At 40.0% G+C, this 26,539-nt stretch overlaps 2 protein-coding genes across 2 annotated transcripts in view; one reads left to right on the forward strand and one right to left on the reverse strand.

Annotated features, from left to right (window-relative positions):
* The window catches only part of LOC134227750 (myotubularin-related protein 9), a 155,275-nt gene extending 141,297 nt beyond the window's left edge, over positions 1 to 13,978 (forward strand). Inside the window, exon 4 of the mRNA XM_062709425.1 lies at positions 13,771 to 13,978. Coding sequence (XP_062565409.1) covers positions 13,771 to 13,835 — 65 coding nt within the window. The 3' untranslated portion in view covers positions 13,836 to 13,978. The remainder of the gene's footprint in view (positions 1 to 13,770) is intronic.
* A 10,872-nt stretch (positions 13,979 to 24,850) lies between these two features.
* LOC134221853 (uncharacterized) lies at positions 24,851 to 26,533 on the reverse strand. The gene has a single exon (XM_062701026.1). It carries the CDS (start codon positions 26,531 to 26,533, stop codon positions 24,851 to 24,853), a length of 1,683 nt encoding a protein of 560 aa, XP_062557010.1.
* Between the last annotated feature and the right edge of the window lie 6 nt (positions 26,534 to 26,539).

Genomic DNA, 26,539 nt, shown 5'->3' on the forward strand with positions numbered 1-26,539 from the left:
CTATTCTTTCCCAATATTTTATAAATTGAGACTGAAACTGTTGGACTTCGGACACGAAGATTGCAGGTTCGAGTCCTGTCACGGTCGCCATGTGATATTTATTCCAAGTAAACCTTTAATTCGAGTAGCCGGGGCGTCTTCTGAAGAATGATGCAGAATATTCAAAGCGACTAAAACCACGTTAAACTATTTACTGTGATTTCTATTAAATTTCTCCAATCACTTTGAATAATGCAATCATGGGTTGAGCTTTCCAGTCTCTGTAGAATGTCTTGTTGGCAACTTGTTACTTGGTTTAAGTGACACTACAATTATGGTCGTTCGGATAGAGCAGTGTATAGATGGATGCTCCCATCGGGGTAGTACACATGCTTTTGTTGGTCGATGATATGGCCGCAGTACTTTCAATCTGCGTGCACTCCACAGACCAGTTTTATCATCTTTGTTTACGAAATAACGAATGTTTTTTGTTTTGTTTTGATCAGTGCACGGCATTTAATTCACTTCACGGTGATGTTTTGTTGGTTTTTTTCTTCATGCAAGATTATTTGGAGTATTCCTGTCTGCCACGTTCTTAATACTGCTTTCTATGGTTATGATAAACGCGAACAATCGGTAGGCTACCCTATTACGAGGATTGTGATTAGCACTATCGCGATAAGTATGATTTCCTCCATGCAATGTTATTCGTTATCACATTGTCGCCGAACCACGTAATTTTAATTACTTTTGTTTCATTTGTAACTATTTAGGAGACCGTGCAGCTTTTGATCACGGGTTGCCAAATGATGTTCTTACATAGGACAGAAAAACACCATACAGTTTAACGTCTAAATTTAGAATGCATCTCTTTACTTTCACTTAACCTAATTAAAGTCTAGTTACCATCTAGTTATTTTCTACCTTGAACTGGTAGCACAATATTTGGAATAACCCAAAGCCATAATACACATTATGCGCTCAAAGCATAACGTTGAGGACAATAATATTTTAGTTCTCTTTGCCAACCTCTCCGTCTAGCCTCGTATAAACGCCTTTTTGTTGTAAATTTATACTATGTATGGACCTTTCTTTAGAAAAGAATGTTCGTTTGGTTTGGAAGTTAAAGATCAACTGTTTATTCAATATTACTTTGCAAGAAGTTTCGTTACACAAAATATCAATTGGGAGGAGTTGGAGTTAGGTATGGAGTGAGAAAGAAGACATCGTTTAAACACATAGGTGCGGTAGATGCACTGCGATGACATGATCATCGTCTGATCGTAAATGTGAAAAGGATGACATAAAGTTATTTGATGTGCTTTCATATTAATGCTTGTTGCTATGGTATTAATTGTATTTTCGCGACACAACACATTTGACTGTGAGAAAGTTAATGGTTTCTAATGTGGGATGCCGTTCAACGTTTTATGTTTCTTGCACTATTGACATTACTGCATTTGAGATTTATTGACCGAAAACAATTTTGGATGTTGGGTTTAACAGGTATGCTACACCATCCCTCTTTAAAAGAATGATGATTGAAAAGAAAATCATTGTCTATTTCTAAACTCCAAGAACCTTTTACAATCAATTGAATTTAATTTAATTTGATCTAACTGAATTTTCGAGCTTCTAGTGTGATACTAAGAATTTTTACCTACCATTTTATTGTCCTTTTTTTGCATTTTATTCTTTTTTTATGGGCGTTAGGCGGTGATCTAGTTTTGATTTAAACTCATTGATAGTGTAGTTGTTAGTGTTGTTAGTGCTACAATGGTTGAAAAATAATTGTGTCTCAAATATATATTTATTATATTTTAATTAGTCTGCTTTGTGAACAATGCTTGATTGGTTTGTACGAGGGTTTCTGATTTTGCAATTGGGATTTGTATCTCTCTTCAACTATGTAAGGTCCTTCATAAAATGGATCTAGTTTTACGTCATTTTCTATTTTTACAAACACTTTTCGTTAGTATTCAACTGAATTGGATTAATGTGGTTTTCTATTCAATTTTTGTTCAATTAATTTGTTCCTTGCAGTTTCATTAGATTTTTGTAATTTGTATTTCAGTTCCGTATTGTAGTTTTCAAAATTGTATACTGGTTCTGTTCCATTTTCATGTGCTTTTTTCCAAAAACTAATTCGTATTATTTGCTATCTTTATTAAATAGCCAATATCTTCCTCTAATTGGCAAAACATTGAGAGCTGAACGTTTAAAATTTTAATATGAAGTGAAAAATAAAACTTAATCTATAGTGTTAGTCAATTAAAATTTGTACTTATCAATTTTTGTTCCTGTTGTAGTAGGTAACTCGATCCGATGTACTCCTTAAGAAACCATTCTTTTATGCCTCACTTCGTTTGATAGGGATTGCCCTAGTCGCTGTTCGCCCTAATTCTCATCTCCTGGGGTATATATGGCCGCTCACGTTTGAAACTCAGTCGAACACATTCGATTACAGCTGATAACAAACACAAGCCCAATTGTCACCAAATCACAGATGTTTTTGGATTTTAACGTTTTCATAATTGTCTTAACTAGCTTCACGACTACACTTAGCACTTGGGATGTAGCTCGTCTATTTGTTCTCTTGGATGCTACTTGGGTTATCCACGATAACACCCGTGCGTGGTTAAAACTTTGACCTTGCCGCTTCGGCATGACAAAACTCGGATCTGTTGCTGTGCAATTGGAGATCAGAGATTGAGCATTATTGATCTCGTTATAAAAATCTTCTAGACTACGTCCTCTCTGGCAACTGCTAGATAATTGATAATCAGAGTAGCCACGTCTCTTTTTCTCCGTAATAGGTAATTAAATAACAAAATAATTTTCAAGGTAATTAGCGATCGTTTGATCAGTTTGCAATTCAAATTAACATTTGATGCAACTAGTGTATCCACTAGGGCATTCGCTTCGCCTTTATTTTCGCCTGCCTGTTTTGGAATTTGCTGCGTTTGCAATAGAGGTATCGTACGTACCATGTCACTAAATCTTCCACATCCCTTATCCAGCCATAAAAATCAGTGGGATCACCAGTGAAAGGTGAAGTTCACTATTTTTGTCTACAAAGTATAATGGTAGGTCGGAATAATGTTGCCTCAGGAGTGGCCATACGGGACTCTAGAGCAGCAAGTCCTGTAGTGAGAGCTTCAATTTGTTGCGCCATCACGCCTAGGTGTAAATTTGTCGTCAATTTTGATTAATTTTAACTTTCGCACTCACACTTTCAAACTAGGGACGTTCTGATACTTTGCAAATATCGATATTTGATTCGTTAATTTTTTCGTGAAGAATATCACTTAAAATATGCGTAACTAAAAGGAAATTCTCTTAAACTTTTACGAGAAACTATCGTTTTGTTTCACATAAACTCCCTTGAATTTCGCTGGCAGCTGGAAGCCTCCTTCGTCGAGAAGCCTAGGGCTCCCTTTCAAGAGGCTGGAAGCCTCCTTTCAAGAGGCTCGAAGCCTCCTTCAAGAGGCCTCTGCTGGAAGCCTCCTTTCAAGAGGCTCGGAAGGCCGCCTCCTTTCAAGAGGCTAAGCCTCCCTTTCAAGAGGCTCCGGAAGCCTCCTTTCAAGAGGCTCAGCCTCCTTCGAGGCCTCAGCCTCCTTCAAGAGGCTCAAGCCTCCTTTCAAGAGGCCTGAAGCCTCCTTTCAAGAGGCCGAAGCCTCCTTCAAGAGGCCCGAAGCCTCCTTCAGAGGCTCAGCCTCCTTCAAGAGGCCTGGAAGCCTTCAAGAGGCTCAAGCCTCCTTCAAGAGGCCCAGCTCCCTTCAAGAGGGCCTGGAAGCCTCCTTTCAAGAGCGAGCCTCCTTTCAAGAGGCTGGAAGCCTAGGGCTCAGCCTCCTTCAAGAGGCCTGAGCTCCTTCAAGAGGCGGAGCCTCCTTCAAGAGGCTGGAAGCCTCCTTCAAGAGGCCGGAAGCCTCCTTTCAAGGGCTGGAAGCCCCTTTGAGGCCAGCCCCTCAGAGGCTGGAAGCTCCTTTCACAGGCTGGAAGCCTCCTTTCAAGAGGCTGGGAAGCCTCCTTTCAAGAGGCTGGCAAGCCTCCTTCAAGAGGCCCGGAAGCTCCTTCAAGAGGCTCAGAGCCTCCTTTCAAGAGGCTGGAAGCCTCCCTTTCAAGAGGCTCAGCCTCCTCTTCAAGAGGCCGGCCTCCTTTCAAGAGGCCGAGCCTCCTTTCAGGCTGAGCCTCCTCTAAGAGGCTCAGCCCCTTCAAGAGGCCTGGCCTTTCAAGAGGCCAGCTCTAGCCAGCCCTTTCAAGAGGCCCAAGCCCCTTTCAAAGGCTGAGCCTCCTCTGAGGCCTGAGAAGCCTCCTTCAAGAGGCTCAGCCCCCTTTCAAGAGGCTGGAAGCCTCCTTTCAAGAGGCCTGGCCAGCCCCTTTCAAGAGGCTGGAAGCCCCTTTCAGAGGCTCGGAAGCCTCCTTCAAGAGGCTGAAGCCTTTCAAGAGGCCCCTTCAGAGGCCTCAAGCCTCCTTCAGAGGCCTGGAAGCCTCCTTTCAAGAGGCTAAGCCTCCTTTCAAGAGGCCTAAGCCTCCTTCAAAGGCTCAGCTCCTTCAAGGGCTCAGCCTCTTTCAAGAGGCTCTCGAAGCCTCCCTTCAAGAGGCCTCGAAGCCTCCTTTCAAGAGGCCGGAAGCCTCCCTTTCAAGAGGCCTCGGCCCTTCAAGGCAGCCCCTTTCAAGAGGCTCGAGCCTCCTTCAGAGCCTAGCCTCCTTCAAGAGGCTGGAAGCCTCCTTTCAAGAGGCCCGAAGCCCTTCAAGAGACTCCGGAAGCCTCCCTTTCAAGAGGCCCAAGCCTCCTTTCAAGAGGGCCTCGGAAGCCTCCTTCAAGAGGCCTCAGAGGCCCCTTCAAGAGGCTGGAAGCCTCCTCTTCAAGAGGCTCGGAAGCCTCCTTTCAAGAGGCCCAAGCCTCAAGAGGCCTGGAAGCCCTCAAGAGGCCCGAGCCTCCTTCAAGAGGCCTGGAAGCCTCCTTCAAGAGGCCCGGAAGCCTCCTTTCAAGAGGCCTGAAGCTCCTTTCAAGAGGCTCAAGCCTCCTTCAAGAGCCTGGCCCTTGCAGGCCTGGGCTCCTTCAAGAGGCCTCAAGCCTCTTTCAAGAGGCTGGAAGCCCTTTCAAGAGGCTCGAGCCCTTCAAGAGGCTCAGCCTCCTTCTCAGAGGCAAGACCCAGCCTCCCTTCAAGAGGCCGGAAGCCTCCTTCAGGCCCGGAAGCCCCTTCAAGAGGGGCTCCCCTCTCAGGGCTGAAGCCTCCTTCAAGCTCAGCCCCTTTCAAGAGCCAGCCTCCTTCAAGAGGCCCCGGAAGCCTCCTTCAAGAGGCCCGAGAGCCTCCCTTTCTCAAGAGGCCTGGAAGCCTCCCTCCTCAAGAGGCCTAAGCCTCCTCCTCAGCTGGAAGCCTCCTTCAAGAGGCCTGAGCCTCCTTCAAGAGGCCTGGAAGCCTCCCTTCAAGAGGCTCAGCCCTTCAAGAGGCCTGGAAGCCTCCTTCAGAGCTCTAAGCCCCTTCAAGAGGCCTGGAAGCCTTCAAGAGGCCCAGCCTCTTCAAGAGGCTCAAAGCCTTCTTCCAAGAGGCCTGACCTTCTTCAAGAGGCTCAGCTCTTCAAGAGGCCTCCTTCAAGAGGCCTGAAGCCCCTCTTCCAGAGGCCTGAAGCCTCCTTTCAAGAGGCCTGAAGCCACCTTCAAGAGGCTCGGAAGCCACTATCAAGGGCTCGAAGCCGCCTTCAAGAGGCTCAGCTCCTTTCAAGAGGGATGAAGCCCTTCCCATAAGGCTCTAAAGCCTCCTTCTAAGATGCTAGGAAGCTCTTTCAAGAGGTCGGAAGCCCTTTCCAAGTGGTTGGGATTCCTCCTTTCAAAAGCAGGCTCGAAGCCTGCTTTCAAGAGGCTCAAGCCTCCACTTTCAAGGATTCGAAGCCTCCTTTCAAGAGGTTCAAGCCTCGCTCAAGAAGCTCGGAATTCTTCTTTCAAGAAGTTTTAGAAGCATACTTTAAGAGTCTCAGAAGCGTCCTTCCAGGATGCAAACGAAGCCTTCTTTAAGTGGATCGAAAACCGCCTTCAAGAGGCTCGGAGACCTCCTACAAGAGGCGTCTAGAACCTCATATCATGAGGCGCGGAAGCCTTTTAAAGGGATTCAAAAGCTGAAAGAGCTTCCTCAAAAGGCTCGGAATTATTTTTTCAAGAGGATTGGAAGCCTACTTTTGAGAGAGCGGTACTCAATTAATGCAAAAGTTCGAAGGCGAAAAGGTTTAGAAACTGCCTAAACCATTAAAAATACTGCATTTTAGATCCATTACTAAGAATTTTCTTTCACAAAATACAATACAATTGTTATTTTGTGTTGCTTTGTTTTGATTCAATATATCGATATGAAAGATATCGATATGACCGATATATTGAAAGCAAAATATCGATACAAAAATATCGGATATCGAAAAATATCGATATTCCGATATATCAGAAATATCGGAACGTCCCTACTTTCAAACTACCGTTCAAATTTTTTCGTCACATCTTTTGCACTCACACTTACAAACTGCCGTTCATTCGTATATTAGGAGAAAATTGTCTAACTGCTTATTTATTTATTTACTCTTTATGTACCCGGCCTTGCTCTTTGAATTGCCAGTTTGATTCTCGTGTTTTTTTTCACAATCGGAAAATGAATAAACCAATTGGTCAACAGGATAATTGCGTTTTCTTATCGATACTTACATTTGATCAAAAGACAAGAGATTTAGAAAACATTGACTGATTTTGAAGAAGGAGCAAACCCATAATCGCCATATCTCCGGCAAACGTCTATTTCTAAAGAAGGAAAACATCCACCGATGCCCTTATTCCGGGAAACGTCTATTTTTAAAGAAGGGATCATATCTACCATCCAGAAGGAAACACATTAATCATTGCTTTTCACGTTGGGCAAAACATGATTTCGATAAATGGTTGAATTGATCGATAACCAACAATACAATAATGGGTTCGAAGTTAGGCTGAGCATACACAAACATACAAACATTGAATATATCTCGGCAACTTATTAATCGAGAGTGATTTTGTAAACAAAGATGCATACGTCGATTTGTCAATATGATGACATTCCACGCAAACCAACACAACGAATATGTAGCCGAAACCTTCCTCACCTGTATGGCGATAGTTTGCGCGGGAGTGCTATCAGATTGCAGAAATCACAAGTTTAAATTTTGTTTACAAAATCACATACGTCACATACGTTGAATAAGTATCCGAGATATATAGATAGCTAATAGCTATATGTATCCGGCTTTGCTAGGGACTGAAAAGTAATAGAATTAAAATGTCCAATGTGAAGAAACCCACAGAGGTAGATCTACCGGTCATAGAATTGAACCTTGTATCAATATATTTTATATCTTTGTTTGGCCCTTCCACCTTTTTTAATAAACATCTTCCAAAAATAGAGAATAAGTGTACCAAATCTGGTTGAAATTTATCCTGGAGTTACAATTGAATTGCTCATTTTTAAAGACAACCTCTTCCCCCATAACTTCCCTTTTTCCAAAATGACCTCCCACCTTCTTTTGTTATCTTCTCAGGATAGAAAATGTGCACCAAATTTGGTGAAATCGGTCCTGGAGTTGGGTGTTACACTGAATTGCTCTTTTTAAAGACAACCCTTCCCCCTTACCCTCCCTTTTCCCAATGATCATCCCACCCTTTGTTATTTTCTCTAGGATAGAGAATGTGTACCAAATTTGGATGAAAGGTCCAGGGGTTCAAAGAAACACTGAATTGCCTGTTTTCTGAACAACTCTCCCCCCAGACCCTCCTTTTTTCCCAAATTACACTTCCATGTGATCGACTTCTCTTAGTGAATATGTGTACAATATTTGGTTGATATGGGTACTGGAAGTTGGGAGTAACACTGAATTGCTCGTTTTATAAAGACAAACCTCCCCATACCCTCCCTTTTTTTACAATGACCGCCCACCCCCTTGTTATCTTTTTCTTTAGGGTGAGAATGTGTGTATCAAATTTGGTTGAAATGGGCAGGGGTTCAGAATTTACTCAAATTACCGTTTTCTGAAAATACCCTCCCTCCAGACCCTCCCCTTTCCCAAAATCTCTCATATGATTGTTTCCTTATAGTGAATATTGTACAAAATTTGGTTGAAATCGGTCCTGGGAGATGAAAGTTACACATAATTGTTCGTTTTCTAAACAAACCCTCCCCTTTCCTAATGACCCTCCCACCCCTTTGTTAACTCCCCTGAGGATAGAGAACGTGTGTACCAAATTTGGGTGGATTCGGCCAAGTGGTTCAGAAGTAGTTAGCGAACATACATACATAGATTGGTTTTTATATATATAGATTCATTTTCGTTTTTTTTTTAGATGAGGAAAAAATCTCTGTTTCACTTTTATTACTCACTTTGTGACGGACTCAACGGAACCGTCACAGGAATTCCGGGTTAGCAATGAAAGATAGTCTATTTATGCAACTATTCCATTTTCTGGATAAATCGGTTGAAGTTCTATCATCCCAACCTATTCCCAGTCGCCAAATATCCTGCATTAGAATCGTCGACTCAATTGTTATATGTGCCATCAAACCCAACGGGTCATACTTACACACCATTATAAATGACAAAACTTGCCGCTTGTAGTTCACTAATGGATTCAGTAGGAAGGTTTATTTTGAACAAGAAAAATTTTGACGTCTGACTTCTTACTCCTCATTTTTCTCTTCTCACTGTAAAAAGTTCCTAATTTCTCACTTTTCAAATGACCTGTTCGGCCAAATGTCCCTTCCGGCCAAACGACCCATTCGGGCAAATGACCCTTTAGGCCAAACGACCCTTTCGATCAAATGGGTTTCGGCCAACGACCAGAGTTTTTAACTTCGAAGGAAAGTGATAAACTACGCATATTCACAACGGAAAACATATGTATCGGGTGTATCGAGCATAGGCAAGGATTTGTGCACCGAACAGGGTTCTATTAACCCGGCGTCTGGAAGAATTCTAGTTTGTGATCTTTGGTTACCCGGTTAGATGAATCCAATGGCAATGATGCAGAGTACGAGCTTTTGAAAAGCAAACTGCTGCTAGGCAAGCAAGGATGTACGAATCCATTTTGTCAATTTCCTGTCCCTTGCTGAAGATTCTCTTCACATCCTCTCCCACTGCTTTCGTCCACACCCATAATATCAGATCTCCGAATTGGATGTTGAGTTGTTTGTATATTCTAATCTGGGGAGGGCAGCCAATCCTTGAACCTGGAGCTTATCGAACACATACGAGCGAGATGTGGATGGTCGGGGAATTTCGTAAGGAACATGTCTATGGCTGCGACCACCTTGCTATAGTGCTCATTTTGTTCCATTGGATCTTATCAGAACAAATTCGTAGGCGAGAATGAAGATTCGTGTGGTAGTCCTTCATCAGATTTCAATGCGTTGAATAAGAAGTTTTCATAGTCTGCTCTATGCCCGCTATGGACAGTGCTCTGCCGTCACCTTCACCTTCCGACTTTAGTTGGCATTTTAGAGTGCCCAGGAATTCCCACAGGATGGAGTGGCAGCGTCCACCTTGAGATTCTTGTCTTCCACTGCCTTCGAAAAGTTCACCAGAATTCCGATCCAGTACCGTCCAGTTTTCCGATGTGGACATTGAGCTGATATTATATAAGTCTCCGTTTGATACTTCCTCTGCCAATGCAGCGGTGATATCTTCGTTGTTGCATTCCTCGATCCAGCAGTTTTGAATCGTGGTTTCAGGTCCGCGCAACGTTTGCTTGGATTATCGCGTAGATCTGGACCCGATACTAATATGCGCTTTCAGTGGCATTGACTTGAATTAAACACTTGAGGAGGAAAGGAAACAAAGCCTTGAACACATCTTTACTGAATCAATCAACAACTAAGTAAATCATAGACAAACTCACTACTGTTTTTTAATATTCGATACAGAAAACATGAAAAATATCACTGGCATATTGTTTTATTAGGCATTCGGTCGCACATTCAATCTTAAACCGAATACGTGTTAACTTGTATGCATTTCTGAATAAAAAAACGAATAAATCGCAAAGCCTACGACTTGAATGAGCCTATTAATATTTTTATAAGTCTACTAGTTGTAAGTATAACTGGCAATTAGCAAACGAAGAGGTGAACAATAAAGGTTTAGATAAGTGATAGCTATCATAAATTCGGTCCCGGAACGGTAAACTTAGAGCAGAGCTTTTAGATAGGATTTTGCGCCCTCTCAATTTAAATCTCTCTTTATACACGACTAAAGCAACAACAAAATCCTTCCATATCACAAAGAAATGTTCACTATTTTCCGTGATTATAAGTACTGCGAAAACTGATCAGTATGATTATCGGTGACTATGATTGTCCCTCATTTAACAATTTATTTTACCGAAAAAAATCAATTCTAAAACGAACGACTTAAAACTCAAACTGATGTCAATTTGAAATCACAAGACAAAATTAAACTCTATTTTTATATTAATGTAAATGAGAATAATGTAAGACAACACAGAAGGAGGTAGATATTGAAAGCTGTGTGAATATCGGTAGATTTTTTTTTGTGTACTGAACTATCGATTTAAAAGACATGCGTTTACGAAGGCGAAAAGTAGGGTAGTGACGAAAATATTCCGAGCTCAGCCTGTTAAAACCAGAATGTTAACTAAACTTGCGCTGTCTGTTTCTCTAATTTAGTTGAATGAAGCATCTGCCTAATTGATAAACGAATCCCAAATTAACACACGAGTGTCGTACTGAGAAAGAGAAATGAATACATGTGAAATGTGAAAGAAATATAAAGTTATATTTGAAGAGATAAAATTTCGAAATAGATTTATCGAGGATAGGAAATATAAAATTAAAACACTGAATTTGTTTATCCAATTATCGATGTCGGTGGTAATATCACTTGCCGCAAGTTCCTTGCAATGTCTTCTTCATGTATTCAGCTTACATCTGAACTGATAACTCTGAATCAACATATTTTGTTGATTAGAATTTTAAAACCTCTCTGGAGAATCGACTTCGAAGTGCCGAGTTTTTAAATAAGTTGGTCCTCGTGATTTCTAATTAGCCAATATAGTTCAAAGTCTAGCTATGCTAGCTGTTCAAGATCTTGTAAAATTAATAATCTGAAAACCTACTTATGTAGACACATCTCATCGATGTCAGTTTAAGTGTGTAGAATCCAAACGGAATCGTGCGTAGTCGCCAACAATACTTATCCCACTAGATGTAAATTCATACAATTGCAGGCCTCGAAATATTTCAATAAACTGTGAAACACAGCCAAAAAGAACATGGGCTAGTACTAGAACGCTAGTGGCGCTGTAGTCATTTAAATTATTTTGCAAAATTATGCTTCGACAAGCTTCAATTGGCCATAATTTATACATCATGTTGTAGTGCATGTTTGGTTCTATGACCAACATCGATTTGACAATTGCAGTACCGGTACTTGGGTTGCCAGGAACGACATTAACAATTTTATACTTTTGAATCAACTAATCATACCCATGACAATTATGCTTTGGCATTTAGTACATTATTGCAAGGGTAACATATAAAACATTAAAATTTTAGGTTGATTTTTCAAAGTATTGAAATATTGCGTTGAAATGTGTTTTGAATGAAAAAGGCCATTGTTTTTGTTTGTCGCGGTTTTATTAGTCGCGAATTTAGCGCATTGGAATTTATTTATTTTGTAATAGCCGTGTATTAGCATTTCCTCATTTATTAATTGAAAGCTTTCCTATGCTCGCCATTGCATAAGTAACATAATTACATAATCTTGTATGGCAAGTCCAATGGATACACTTTGCCCAGGGTGTCGAGAAAGCTTCCAACCCGGAATCATCCTAGACCGGCCGAGGATCGCCATCTCCGGATTTTCAATCCTACGCCTTTGTTCGCAAGTTCCTTAAAAATGTACATGGAAACAAATGCATAAACGAATCATGAATCATGCCAGTTCATGAAATCATGATTATAATTCATGATTTCAGGAACATTAATCATGGTACTACGCAATCTTCAACAGTCGACAAAATGCATAACCGGTTATACTTCGAACGCCCCTTCCCAAGAAGTGAGAACGGCTGAAAGGTAGCACGCCGGACTCTCACTCGGTGTACTCGAGTTCAAACCCCTGTTGAACTTTTTTTATTTTTCGATCTCAACAACCAAATCGTAACGCATTGGTGTGGAAGACCTCTTTTCCCGAGCAACTCGTGGGACCAAAATGGAAAACCAAGTCAATTCTTCAATTAGTGGTAGTAGTGTAGGCGACAACCCCTTCGCAAGAGGTGGGTTGCAAGTCTCCGCCTAGGAGGCCAGAGGCAATAGTCGGCAGCTCAGAGCGCAGCGCCAGCGTGGGTCATTTAACCTTCATCTCGGCTAAAAAACGCCGGTAGAGGTTATTGACGGCCCATTTGTGGAGGCGATGAACCGCAAACGCGATGGGCTTTTGGCCTTCGAGGTGGCGACGGAACAGCTGGACGCCATCATCGATTTTGCGTCATCGAAGCATAATCAGTAAGGATGACATCAAGAGGAGCTTGCAGAAACTTCTAAAGTCGATGCTGGACGCCAGCTGGAGAGGCCGGTCGGGACGGCCAGGTAAACCCGTGAAATCGTGGAGTCGAGGTTCACCCAGATCGGCCCAAGGATTCGCGGACTCGGCAAGGTCGACGACCGAAGGCGTGCCAGCGAAGACGGTGGTGCCAAAGTCTACCCAGACTGAGGCCGTATTTGCGGGAGCAGGGGTGACTGCTCCAACGGAGCAGATACAAAAACGGGGAGACAGTTCCAGGGATGAGCTCCTGGGGCGCTCCAAAACGGGAGGGTTACACCGAACAAGGGTAGTGGGCTGCTGAACCCGGCCAGGTACTCAAAACTGGGGAGGAAGGACCTGGAAAGGTCCGTCCACCCGGGAAAGACGGTAAGGGTTACGGCAGGCTGAAAGCTCTCAGCCGCACCAGACCAGGGAAATAGAGGGATGACGTCTCCTGGACCCTGGTCAAGAACAAGAGGAAACCGAAGACGTCAAGGGCCGAAAAGAAGGGCCAGGCGAATGAGAGTAGCAATTCGCCGTCTAAAACGACGCGTTCGCTGTTGGTTAAATTGTCTTGATGGTTTCAATATATGTATTGTTTAATATGTATTGAATTTAAACAGTTGCTGGGTTTGCATTCAATATCTTATTGCAACAACGCATTTTCTGTTGGAATTTTAGGAAGCGTGCGACAGCTCGCTGTAGACGGAAGGTGCGCAGTGGAATCATACTGGGCCCATAACCTATTCGAGACAATGGAACAGACTTTCAAAGAAAAAAACCCAGATTAATCCACCTAGCGTTGGTGGTGCCTTTCTCGCGTTTAGTTAAGACACCAACCTTATATGGGGTTTATATGGTCCGATGTACCATTTTCTTCATAACTTTTAAACGCAATGACCGATCATTATAAATATGATCAACAAGGCTTTATCCCCTGTCGAATGAAACTTGTTGCGAGAAAATCGACGAAATGTTTTTTATAGCTTTTGTGCACACACACACACACACACACATACATACACGGACAGACAGACATGTTCTCAGCTCGTCGAGTTGAGTCGATTGGATACTATGGGTCTCAGAGGCTTCTATGAAAAGTTCGTTTACGGAGTGAAATGATAGCCTTTCGGTACAACTTAGTTGTACGAGAAAGGCAAAAATCATGTTTTCTTTACCCCATGACAGGCTACTGACTGACTGATACCCACAGTTGCAGTTCTTCCTTACCTTCAACAGATTATGGGCCCAGGGAGGTTTCGGATTTACAACATAGTGTTGATGGATTGGCCACAAAGACGTAATCGCAACCCGAGATCGAGCAGTCTTCATACAGAATATAGCGGGAAGTTGGAGCTTTTGGTAGGTTACTGACTGGTAAGTAAAAGTGCAAGAGGAGCTTTGGTCAGAAGCCGGGGTGATGCTTCAGATCTGGAAATGTATCAGGAGGAAGGAATGTGTATTATCATGACAACGAAATAAAATTTGGAGGGTTTTAAGATTATTTGTTTTATTCTCTATAATATCTTACCAATATCCCTCATGGTTGAAACTGGTTTACACCTATATTCTCAATGAAATAATGTCCCTGAAAAGCACCTACTTTCCTACAAATATTTCGTATAGATTTTTCTATATAATTGACCAGAACAATCGTAATTTGCTTATGTCGGTTTTAGCAATGTTATATGACAAACAATTTGTGTTTTATGTATTTTTCATATATGATTTTTATATATCTCATTCATTTTCACATATTTAAAGGCAATTTTTTCTCATGTTATTTTTTTCCTTAAATCATAAAACTACAAATCATGAGTACATGCTTAAAATTTGTTTACATTTAGCATATTTTTCAAGAACATACAATGCAGAGTTCATTTGTTTATCAGAGTTTCGCCTATAATAATCTCGAATGCAAATAAGCGCAAGGAAACAATACAATCCGTTTTCAAAACTTTTGTCTGAGAATTTTACCGAGTGAACCGAGCTATAGAAACGACAAGAGTTGTTTGAAAGCTTTCAACTTTTCAAGATGGAAAGAAAGGGAGTTTATCAGGTCTGAAGTGCCAGCGAAACCGCGGTTAGAATTTGCGGAAAACATTCCGTTAGGACTAAACAAGACGGAGAAAGAGAAGTTCCTGACCGGAGCAGATAAGGGACTGGTGACCCAGGGGATCCGTCACAATCTTTACGCTCAATCGGTTTACCTTGGCATCGATTCGCACAAAAGAAAATTTGCGCCCAGCAACGGATGTTCTCTACATAGCGGAGTTTAAATCCAAGTAAAATATCGTATGGCAAATAGAAGTTCTATATTGTAAAGTAAAAATGATGCTGTATCGAGTACGAGAAGATTTTATATCGTAACTGATGTGTTAAAAAAAATTATACGGCTTTAATCCAGGTATTTATCATCGCAATTAGGAGACTGCATACTTAATGGTTGCAAAAGTAACGCCCCGACGCCTAGCCAACAGAGCTAGACTTTAGGAATCTATCACTGTTAAAAACTAAAGTTACAGACCGAAATAAAGAATTCAATAGTCAGACACCAATCGAGCATCATCGTTATTACTCCGAAAGTCAAAAATGAAAAAGGATTATTAAGGATCTTTTAATAATAGCCTCCATTTTCCAGCCTACGCGCAGCGACGTCTCTCTCATCTGAATATCCTCTCGATCGGACACCGGGACGCACACTTGCCCCCAGCCTTGTGGAAGGTCCCCTATCCGCTCATCACAGTCGAGCCCATCCAGCCTGCGATCATCGCAGCGTCCCGGCCCTGTGTTTGAGGCAGGTGAGGGACCTTCCAACAGCGATTATCAGGCAAGTACGCTTTCAATACGTTCGGTCTACATCATTAACCTTGATATTTTTGGTCTCTGTGTTCCATTTCTGCCGTTGTGCTATTAATGGCAAATACCCCGCCTGTCACCTATTCCAGAAGTAATTGCTACATATAGTGTGTAGCAAGTCTCAAATTCTCTCGCTCCAGGTTGTGAGTTTTTATCATAAACGACGGTAAAAACTGTCCTGACCTACCTATTAATATGTGGAACGGCGTAAGCACTTCATCATCTTCTCCATCCACCCAATATGGGTCAAGGGTCGTGAATTTAGGAAATACTCAGCTTGAATTAGGGCTCCTCTTAGCACCTCCACTGTTGATGCTCGATTTGGACGTGAATTGATCATTTCCTTTAGTGTGTCCTTAATTATTCTGATGAGTCTCTCCCAAGCTCTTCCGAAATGTGGTGCTCTTGGAGGATTAAATTCCATGACAACTCAAGTTTGATGGCTTCCCCGGAAATCATTCGATCGTTTATGTTAGCCATTAATATTTTCATCTCATTATGAGCGCCTACGAAGTTGGTTCCGTTGTCGCTGTAGAGATGCGATACCTTGCCTCTACGACCTTGGAAATTCACAAAACACAGCAGGAATGCGTCCGTGGACATATTTTCGGCTAGCTCGATATGTACCGCTCGTGAAGACATGCACGTGAATATGGCTCCCCATCGTTTCTCTTTAGAGCGATTGACTGCTACTTCGAATGGTCCAAAATAATCTACTCCGGTATGCGTGAATGGATATATGAATGGACTCGTTCTGCATGCTGGCAGGGGTGCCATCTCTGGATATATTGGCCTTACGCGCTTATTCATACAATATTGACATCTTGCCTTTACATACTGAAAGGCTGCGTTTAGTCCGACGATATGGTACTTTTGCTGAAGTGCAGCTAGAACGGATTTGTCGGCTTGATGCTGAAACATGCGATGATACCAGTTTATGATTAAATGGGTGATGTGATGCCCTTTCGGTAGTATTACAGGATTTCTTGCTTCTTTAGGAAGAGTTTTAATATATTCCAGCCTGCTACGAAAACGCATTACTCCTTGCTCATCAAGTTGCGGCATCAATTTTGATAATGGACCGATTGTTGTTAGTTGTTTATTTTTCTGGAGATCCTTTATTTCATCTGGGTATGCGTCTTTCTGAGCCTTTCTATATAATATATTCTCGGCCTTTATCCGATCCTTCATATTTAAGGCCTTATTAAAACTCTTCCTCTGACACCCAAATTGGAAGATCTTTATCATTATACAGATCCGGAACAGTAGTTTCCACCAACATGAAAATCTCTCCTCCTGGATTACATTGTCTTGACATTCGAGTAATCCAACGAATTTTGCCTCTTCGGTAGTCTCCTTTGTTTCTTCCTTTGGCCATTCACACATTGGCGATCTTAAAAATTCCGGTCCCGTTGCCCAAATGGAGCACGTAACAGCCTTCTTAGTCCCTTTGTCAGCTGGGTTCTTATCCGTAGGAACCCATCTCCATTGATCCATCGTCGTTGTATCCAGTATTTCTCCTACTCTATGAGCAACGAACTGTTTATACTTCCGATGATCCGAGTTTATCCAAGCTAGTACTGTCCTAGAGTCCGTCCAGAACGTGTGGCGTGTGATATTTAGACGCGTTTCCTTTATTATAGAGTCCGTTAGTCTGACGCCGAGCAATGCAGCTTGAAGTTCTAATCGTGGTATAGACAGTGCTTTAATGGGGGCTACTTATAATATGCTGGTACTTGGGGTTAGGGAGCACGTGATATTTGATGAACTTTCCAGTTTGACTGTTACTCTAGCACTATATTTCAGATTTCAGATTTGTACAATTGAAACTTAAACTCTACACAATTATTACATTTCTACACTACAATATAATTATGGGAGGTGCGTGTATGTACATAACAAATTCTATTTGAACCAATCACTTTCGAGTTGGCTATCCATGCGACATATGTTTTGAAAAACAACATATGCCTTTTCTACTCGGGTGGCATATTGATGACTGCTCATAACATAGAATGTATGTCAAGAAAGAATGAGAACACGTAGCTTGAATTGGATGGTAATTTGAGCTTTTGTTTAAAGTGTCCAAAACATATTATGGTTCAAGTAAGGAAAACATGTGCATGTAATAAATTCAAAGGAGGTCGCTACGAAAGTAGGTCTGTTAATAAATTTGACTACACATGCACTTGAGTGTAATGTTGCTAAAGGCAGTTGTATCCAATTGCAATTTATGACTTGTTAAATGAAATGTACATGTGAGGTCTGATCCAAACATGTTGAAGTTGTTTCAGATGAATTTCGAGATGAATAAATTAATCAACAAGATTGAGTATGCTACACCTTCCCTCTTAAAGAGAATGATGTAACGAAGAGAAATCATTCGTATATTATACACACACCTTTACAAAAAAAAAATTTAATTTAGATCGAATTGAATTTTAAGCTTTATAGAATATACCTAAGATTATACCTATCTCATTTTTTTTTCTTCATTTTACTTACCGAATACCGATTGAATATTGGGAAAAAATATATATATATTATATTTCTTATTATTTTATCAATCTATTTTTATGCACTACCATTGTTTTATTTGACGCCATATCTTGAATTGTACAATTTGTTCCTGTTATGTCAATCACTTTAAATGGTCCAATATATTTTGCATCTAGTTTACTTCTATTTTCATTCGTTAAATATACTCTATCATTTATTTGAATATGGATTGGGTTGCTAATTGGTTCATATTTATTCGTTCGGGATATTTTGTGTTTATTTAAATTCTTTTTTGCGATTTCGTTAGATTTTTGTAGTTTATATTTCAATTCATAGTAGTATTCATTGATATTATATACGGGTTCTATTCCAAGTTTGTGAATTTCATTAGGTAAACCGCATTTTCTTCCAAAAACTAACTCATAAGGTGTAAAACCATGGTCAGTATGAGGAGTAGTATTATATGTAAAAGAATAAAACTTCATCCAGTTATCCCAATCATCTTTCTGATCATTAATGAAAGATCTTAGATACTCGTTTAAGCATCTATGATTCCTCTCTAATGATCCAATTGTCTGTGGATGATAAGCTGTTGCAAATGTTTGTTTTATACCTAATAATTTACAAATTCGGTCAAGAACTTCATTCTTGTATTCTGTTCCTTGGTCGGATTTTAAATCAAAAAATGTACCATAAATAAGTATAAAATTTTCTACTAAAGCCTTAGCAATAACGGTTGCTTCTTTAGTCGGTATAGGAATTAAAACTATATATTTTGTAAGGTCACATTGTATGCTTATGGCATATCTGTTTCCCTTAATACTTATAGGTAAAGGTCCTACAGTATCTATAGATATAACTTCAAATGGTGAAGATGGTGTTGTGGTAATCACCATTTTTCTTTTGTGTGTCTTATTGTTTTGTTCTTTTTACACGATTCGCAGGCCCTTACGAATCTAGAAATCGAACCTTTCATATCTCTCCAGGTATACTTTTCACGAACTTTAAGGTACAAGCGATGTTGTCCTATGTGTCCTCCTGTGGGTGTATTATGATAATTTTCTAAAATTGACTGAATTTCATTTAAATCAGTAAGAAACTTTGGCGGTTGATAGATTATAATGCGCATGCTTTTTAACGCTTGATTTACTACAGTCTTGAACGAATTCAAGGGTATGTATTTGAATATATCTTCTAGTAATGATATTGCCATTTCTTTAATATTCAACAATTTTGCATTATTTTCAAGTATTGGAAGAACAAATTCAAGAATTTGACTTCCACTTTCATTTCTTTGTTTCACGTGTGCTACAATAATTTTCTTTGCTCTATTTTTCCATAATAAAAGTCCATATTTTATTATCAACGTGTACACGAAGTTTCCATAATCGTTTTGTCTCAGTTGGGTTCTCAGTAACACAAGTCAAAAGGCGATCAATCTCTTGATTACATTCTGGTAATTGTAAAGATCCGTTGTTATCATTGTGTTTTACATTAGAATTTTTGTTTATTTCGAGTCATTGATCTAGTGTTAACTACTAGAACACTGTCTCTTTTAAGTCATCAGATGAAATTATAATTCTTGATAATGCATCTGCACCAGTATTATTTTTTCCCTTTAATGTATTCTACTACATAATTGTAATCTTCTAAATCAATACGCATTCTTGTTAATTTTGAAGTAGGATTTTTCATTCCAAACAAGTAAACAAGTGGTCTATGATCTGTTCTTACTCTGAATTGACGTCCATACAAATACGCTTTAAAATAGTTTATAGCCCAGTGTATGGCAGTTAATTCCTTAAGTATAACAGGTTTATTCTTTTCACCTTGGGTAAATGATTTACTTGCAAATGCAATGGGTAAATCTTCATTTCCAAACTTCTGGGATAAGACTGCTCCACATCCAACGTCTGAAGCGTCTGTTGTAAGTATAAATTCATTTGAAAAATCTGGGTATTGGAGAATTGTTGGAGATATTAGATAATTTCTCAAACTATTAAATGCTGTTTCACATTCTGAAGTCCATTTAAATTGAATATTTTTCCTTAAAAGCTTATTTAAAGGTTGTGCTATAGTCGCAAAATGCGGAACAAATTTACGATAGTAATTACAAAATGCCACAAATCTTCGAACTTCATCTGCGTTCGTAGGTGTTGGGTAATTTATGATTACATCGAATTTAGAACTGTCAGGTAAAATACCTTTATCAGTTATGTGATGCCCTAAATATGTTACTTCAGAGCGGAAAAATTTGCACTTCTTTACATTAAGTTTAAGATTGTATTTTCTTAAACGATTAAAAACTGTTTCTAAATTTGATAAATGGTGTTTGATTGAACAACCGATGACTACAATATCATCGATGTATACAAAAGCACATTCGGGAGATAATCCAGCCATAGCTATTGTCATCATACGCTGGAAACTATTTGGACTTACATTCAATCCAAACGGTAGTCGCGTAAACTGATAATGACCAGACTGTGTTGAAAAAGCAGTATATTTTCTGGAATCATTTTCCAAAGGAATTTGATGAAATCCAGACATCAAATCTAAAGTTGTAAAATACTTCGCTCTACCAAGTTGATCAAGAATCGTATCAATTCTTGGTAATGGGAATTTATCAGCCATTATTTTTTGTTAAGTTGTCTGAAATCAACAACTAAACGCCACTTCTTTTCTCCATTATCTGATTTTTCGGGACCAAAAGTATGGGTGAATTGTAAGATGACACAGATGGTTCAATAATTTTATTTTGAAGCATCTTCTTCACTTGACTTTGTATTTCATCATGCTGAGCATGTATTGTCTTGTAATTGGGTATATACGTTGGAACAGCATCGTTTAACACAATGTTCTGTGAATAAAAATTATTGGTAGTTAACTTTTCCTCTGGTAAACAGAATATATCTGCATAATCTGTAATGAGTTTATTGAAATTTTTCTGTGAACTTTCTGGTAAATTGCAGACATCTAACTCCTTCAAAATATTCTGTACTCTCTCTGTAAAACTTGTTTATTTTTGGAATATTTCATTATGCAATAATCCTTCAGTGGTTCTAAAATTGGATTAAATGATAAATTTGAAATATATACCGGATTATCAGTAGTATTTATAAATTTTACATATGGCATTTCTGGCGATATGATAGTATTTCCACAAAAATTCCTGGTAGAATTTCTTGTGAATGTACCACCACATCTTCTTGAATATGCAAATTTGAAATTTTTCGAATTACTTCACTTCTGTTAGGCAGAATAAATCCATTGTTTACGTTATCCTCAATTGGAATTGAAATTTTTATATTACCAACATTAAAATGTAATAACCATGTTTCATAATCAATTATGCATTTATTATTGGTTAGAAAATCTCTTCCTAAAATGCCATCTGTCGCAATAGGAAAGTTGCTAGGCACCACATGAAAGGTATGCCGTATTGATAAACCATGTTCAAAATGTAGGTCAGTTACCGTAGTTGCTAGTGTATAAACAGTTCCACTGGTTATACCCGTTAACCTTGTTTTAACTGCTGTATCAATAATTTGTGTTGGATTAATTTTGTCAGCTTTAAAGAGCGATACGTCAGCTCCACAATCGATTATAAAAGTACACTTGCGATTTGCCATGTGAACCTCAGCTGTTATGAAATTTGATGCGTTTAAATTAATGGTAAAGACGGTCATTTGCATTTTATTCCTATTTGTATTTACATTCGCCGGTCTAAAAAATGTTGTTGCGTTTGTTGGGGTTGCTGGTTTTGCACAACTTGCGCATACGTTTGGGTGGCTTGGCTCGGATGAATAGAACGATTTACAGATTGGTTAGCTGTTTGCATTTCGAATGTATTGTCTTGATAAGTTGTAACTTTTCCAACTTGTGGGTTTAAATTAGAGAAATAAACACGAGAGAATCTGTTGCTGTTATGGTTTCCAAAATTCTGAAACGATTGTAACCAACATCTCTATTTCGGAAATGGATATTTCTATTTCTTTGATTTGGAGTGGGATTAAAACTTCTGTTTGGTTGTCTATTATTGAAAGTTCTGGAAAACCGTGTTCGATCATACGATTGATTTCGGTTAGAATATGCATCTCGCGAGAAATTCGGTCTAAAATTTCTTGGAATGGTATCAAATTTACGAGTTTGTATATTTTTGGTTTGCAGAATTGCAGAAGTTTGAGTTGCATCGGGAACATTCTCAATCAAGACATTGATTGCATCCTTCAGGGTGTCAAATTTCCCTATTTTCAGCCTCCATTTTGCATAGATGCTAAGAGATTCCCTTGCCGTGGGCTGTATGGCAAGTGTAATAGCCAGTTTCTTTTTTACGGCAGCATGAAGTTCTTCTCTGATATAAGCTCCAGTCAGCTTGTCAGAAAGAAATTCTATTTGTTTTGTAAAGTTCTGTAGGTCATCGATATTTTTGAGTTTCAAATTTTTCAGACTTGATTGCGCTAAATCTGAATTACTTTTATCAGAACATTCTGATTTAATTTTATCGATTATCTCATCGAATTCCAGTGGTACGGCCACGAAGAGGTTTCGCGCCTTGCCACTTAATTTAGTTAATATTATTTTAATTGCAGCCTCCTTTTGTCCAGCTGGTATAATTGTTTTGACCAATGCTACCGCATCAGTAAAAGATTTTACTCCCTCGACGTTCCCATTGTATGATGGAATTAGCGTCGCTAGCTCGGAAGCTGTTTTTATATCCATAGCCATGTTTAGTATACGATTATGTTTCACTCTGGAGTACCAAATAATTATTTTAGCAATAGTTTTTACCCTAATTTTAACTTTAGGTTGCTTTAAACCTTCTAATGAAAATTTATTTTGGTCGTCTTCCTGAATTGTTTCTGTCTGACCATCATTCAAAATTACTTCACTAGTATCCAGTAATGTAATGCATTGATTGTATCTCAATTTTACCGCAGAATAAGTTTCAACTTCTGAATTCCACTCTTTTGCACTAATTCTATGTTCATAACTTTTCAGGATTTTTCTATAACGTTCAATATTTTGATTCAAATTTTCCTTTTTATTCAAAATATTCTCCAATGATCTTGCTCTGTATTTACTTTTCTGCAAATTTAAATGCTCTTTAGAAATTAATTGCTCAATTTCGCGCAATTGATTCATTGATTGTTAAGATCTCAATTAAGTTGATATGCTTATTCTAATTTTACTAATTCCTTCCAAGTTCTAGGGGTATTTTAGATTCCTTAGTAAATTCTGGTTGCCATTTTTCACTCATATATGAAATTTCAGCAAATAATTCCTTATCAAATGTACCATTTATCCTTAATTCATTGTTTTTCCTATCAACTTCTAAGGCGCGCACATAATCAACATTGTGCCAATTATTTAGCTCTGCCACAACTCTGGCGGATCCGTTCATTTTTGTTTCCATTTTGCGATTTAATTTAATTTACAAGGCTCAGAAATTTTTGATAACATAAGAAAATCAATCATAATAGATATTCCACAATAATCTAACACTTCAATAAGAATAGATATTCCACAATTATGTTTATCATGTAATTGAAATCCATCAGCTGACTTACATTATTTTACGCTGGTGCTCCTTGTTGCATTCATAAGCTGTTACGTTCCTCCGTCACCTTTCTCCTCTTCCTTCAGAAAACCCGCCTGCCGACTCCCGCCGACAGTGGTCTCGCCTGCAGTTGAATGTTTATTTTCGTTGTTCACTTCGCACCAAAGGCAGAAATATGCATTTTTTTTTTTTCACTTGTATCGTCACTCGGTGGGTCACTTCATCATCAATTAGTGTTTGTTTTGATTCTTCTTTCGCCAATGCATGTACAAAGGTTACGCACAGTTATTTAGTAGGAGCCATGTGTAAAAAGCAGTTATTTTTTTTTTGTGTCCATGCACTGCACCGTCGCATCTCACTGTTAATTGTTTTTGTTTATTGAGAACTGTGTCAACTGGGGCGCAATAATTTTCACTCCGCGCTCTATACTGTTTGCGCAAATACAGCCTTTTGGCGGCTTTTACCATCATTTTCTTAGCCAACTTCACCATTATTTTTAATTATTATCCAAAGAGTTTGGATAATTAATAAGCACAAAATAATATTCAACCTCGCACTATGGTCTTCGTGGAAGCCTGTATGAACTTCCTGATTTTCAACTATGGTGACTGTTTGATCGCCGATAGTTTTAGCACTTTCTTCTTTAGATGCTCCTTTGCCCATTTTATTTGCATCTCATTTACTGCATTTTAAGAAAATGTTTTCACTAATGCACTTAGCACTTTTTACTATCACTGATTTTTAAAGTCCGAACATTGCACGTCCGAAAGTCACTCGTCGCCATATAATACGCTGGTAACTTGGGGTTAGGGAGCACGTGATATTTGATGAACTTTCCAGTTTGACTGTTACTCTAGAACTATATTTCAGATTTCAGATTTGTACAATTGAAACTTAAACTCTACACAATTATTACATTTCTACACTACAATATAATTATGGGAGGTGCGTGTATGTACATAACAAATTCTATTTGAACCAATCACTTTCGAGTTGGCTATCCATGCGACATATGTTTTGAAAACAACATATGCCTTTTCTACTCAGGTGGCATATTGATGATTGCTCATAACATAGAATGTATGTCAAGAAAGAATGAGAACACGTAGCTTGAATTGGATGGTAATTTGAGCTTTTGTTTAAAAGTGTCCAAAACATATTATGGTTCAAGTAAGGAAAACATGTGCATGTAATAAATTCAAAGGAGGTCGCTACGAAAGTAGGTCTGTTAATAAATTTGACTACACATGCACTTGAGTGTAATGTTGCTAAAGGCAGTTGTATCCAATTGCAATTTATGACTTGTTAAATGAAATGTACATGTGAGGTCTGATCCAAACATGTTGAAGTTGTTTCAGATGAATTTCGAGATGAATAAATTAATCAACAAGATTGAGTATGCTACACCTGGTTAAAATGAACCGCCTGATCCACTTTCTGTTCTCCGAGCCTCCGGAGGAACTTTGACGAATTCGAGACCCAGTTCCGGATATCGAAACCGCCCTTCGAGTGGACGTATTTAACTTCTTCCGCCCGGCGAATCGCCTCCTCCTCCGTGTCGACACTATCGTAGTAATCGTCTACGTAGTGCTTCTCTAAGATCGCTTCTGCCGCCTCTGGAAACTCCGCCGCAAACTCCAGCGCGTTCTTGTTCTTGATGAACTGCGCTGAGCTCGGCGAACACGTTGACCCAAATGTGGCTACGTCCATCACGTAGACTTTGGGTGCTTCTCCTTCCACCGCTCGAAATAGAAAACGCTGGGCTGATTTGTCCTCCTTTCTGATTTTGATTTGGTGGTACATTTCTTTGATGTCCCCACCAAAGCCGACTCGCCGCTCTCGGAACCGGTTGATCACTGCTGGTAGCGATGCCAACATATCGGGCCCTTTCATCAGCTGCGAGTTTAAAGAAATTCCTTTCACGGACGCACGACCGTCCCACACTAGACGAACTTTCCCTTTCATCGGGTTTACGACGACGTCCAGCGGAATGTACCACACCTTGCTCGGATTAGCGTTGTTAAGTTCCTCCGTCGTCGCCTGGTGTGCATATCCCTTTTCCTGATACTCCATGATTTGCCTACACACGGTTTCTCGAAGCGTAGGGTTTTTATTCAGTCGGTTATCCAACTGCTTGCACCGACGCAGTGCCATCGGATAGCTGTCCGGAAACTGCGGATTATCGGATTTCCACAACAGTCCGGTTTCAAAGCGATCTCCCACTCGTACAGTTGTTGTCTCCAGAATTTCTCTGGCTCTCCTGTCTTCTGCGGACTCCTTCAGTCTACAGATCACCGACTCCTCCAGCGCGTATTGTCGTTTGATCAGATCATGTATCTGTTCATTCGAAATTTCGTCGTGGTAGCCAACCATATGCGCGTCGGACGATTTTGCTCCACGCCTTGGGCCGTATATAGTCCATCCCAATGGCGACTTTACCGCTATGGGCTCTCCAGGTTCACCTAGTCTAGCGTCGATCGGTGCCATCGTATGAATATTGTTCAGTCCGATCAAGATTCTCGGCCGGTTCCTCCGGTACGATGTGACTGGTAGACCACGGAGATGCTCGTACCGGTGTACCATCTCCCGAGCATCTAGTGACTGCTCTGGCAGCGCTAATTCTCCTACAGTGCACACCTCGTTCATCAACAATTGCTGCGTTCCTCCGACCGCAGAAATCTTTAAGCTGATTCTCCTCGAGTCCTTTTCGACGCGGGCCACGTCTCCTGTCCACCGGATCTCGAGCCTTTGCCGGACGCCCTCGGCACCCAGCTGGTCTGCCAGTGCTTTCTCCACCATCGTAACTGATGCTCCTTCATCCAGAAATGCAAGAGTAGTCACGGATTTGTCCCGGAAATACAGTGTCACCGGTAGCATACGGAACAATATGCTGCTGTTCAGCCGGATGTGGGCGTTCATAACGACCATTCCAGACCCTTGATGCAGCAACGGATTGTGCCTTTCCGTACACCCGCCAATGGTGCACCGCATTCTGAACTTGCACTCCGCATGGCCATGGTCGTTCAGGCATGTGTCGCAGAGTTTCCACTTCCGCACAAGCTTCATCCGATCTGCCGGCGTCATGCTCCT

This window comes from Armigeres subalbatus, chromosome 3 (assembly GCF_024139115.2).
Source record: "Armigeres subalbatus isolate Guangzhou_Male chromosome 3, GZ_Asu_2, whole genome shotgun sequence".
In the NCBI taxonomy this organism is placed as follows: Eukaryota; Metazoa; Arthropoda; class Insecta; order Diptera; family Culicidae; genus Armigeres; species Armigeres subalbatus.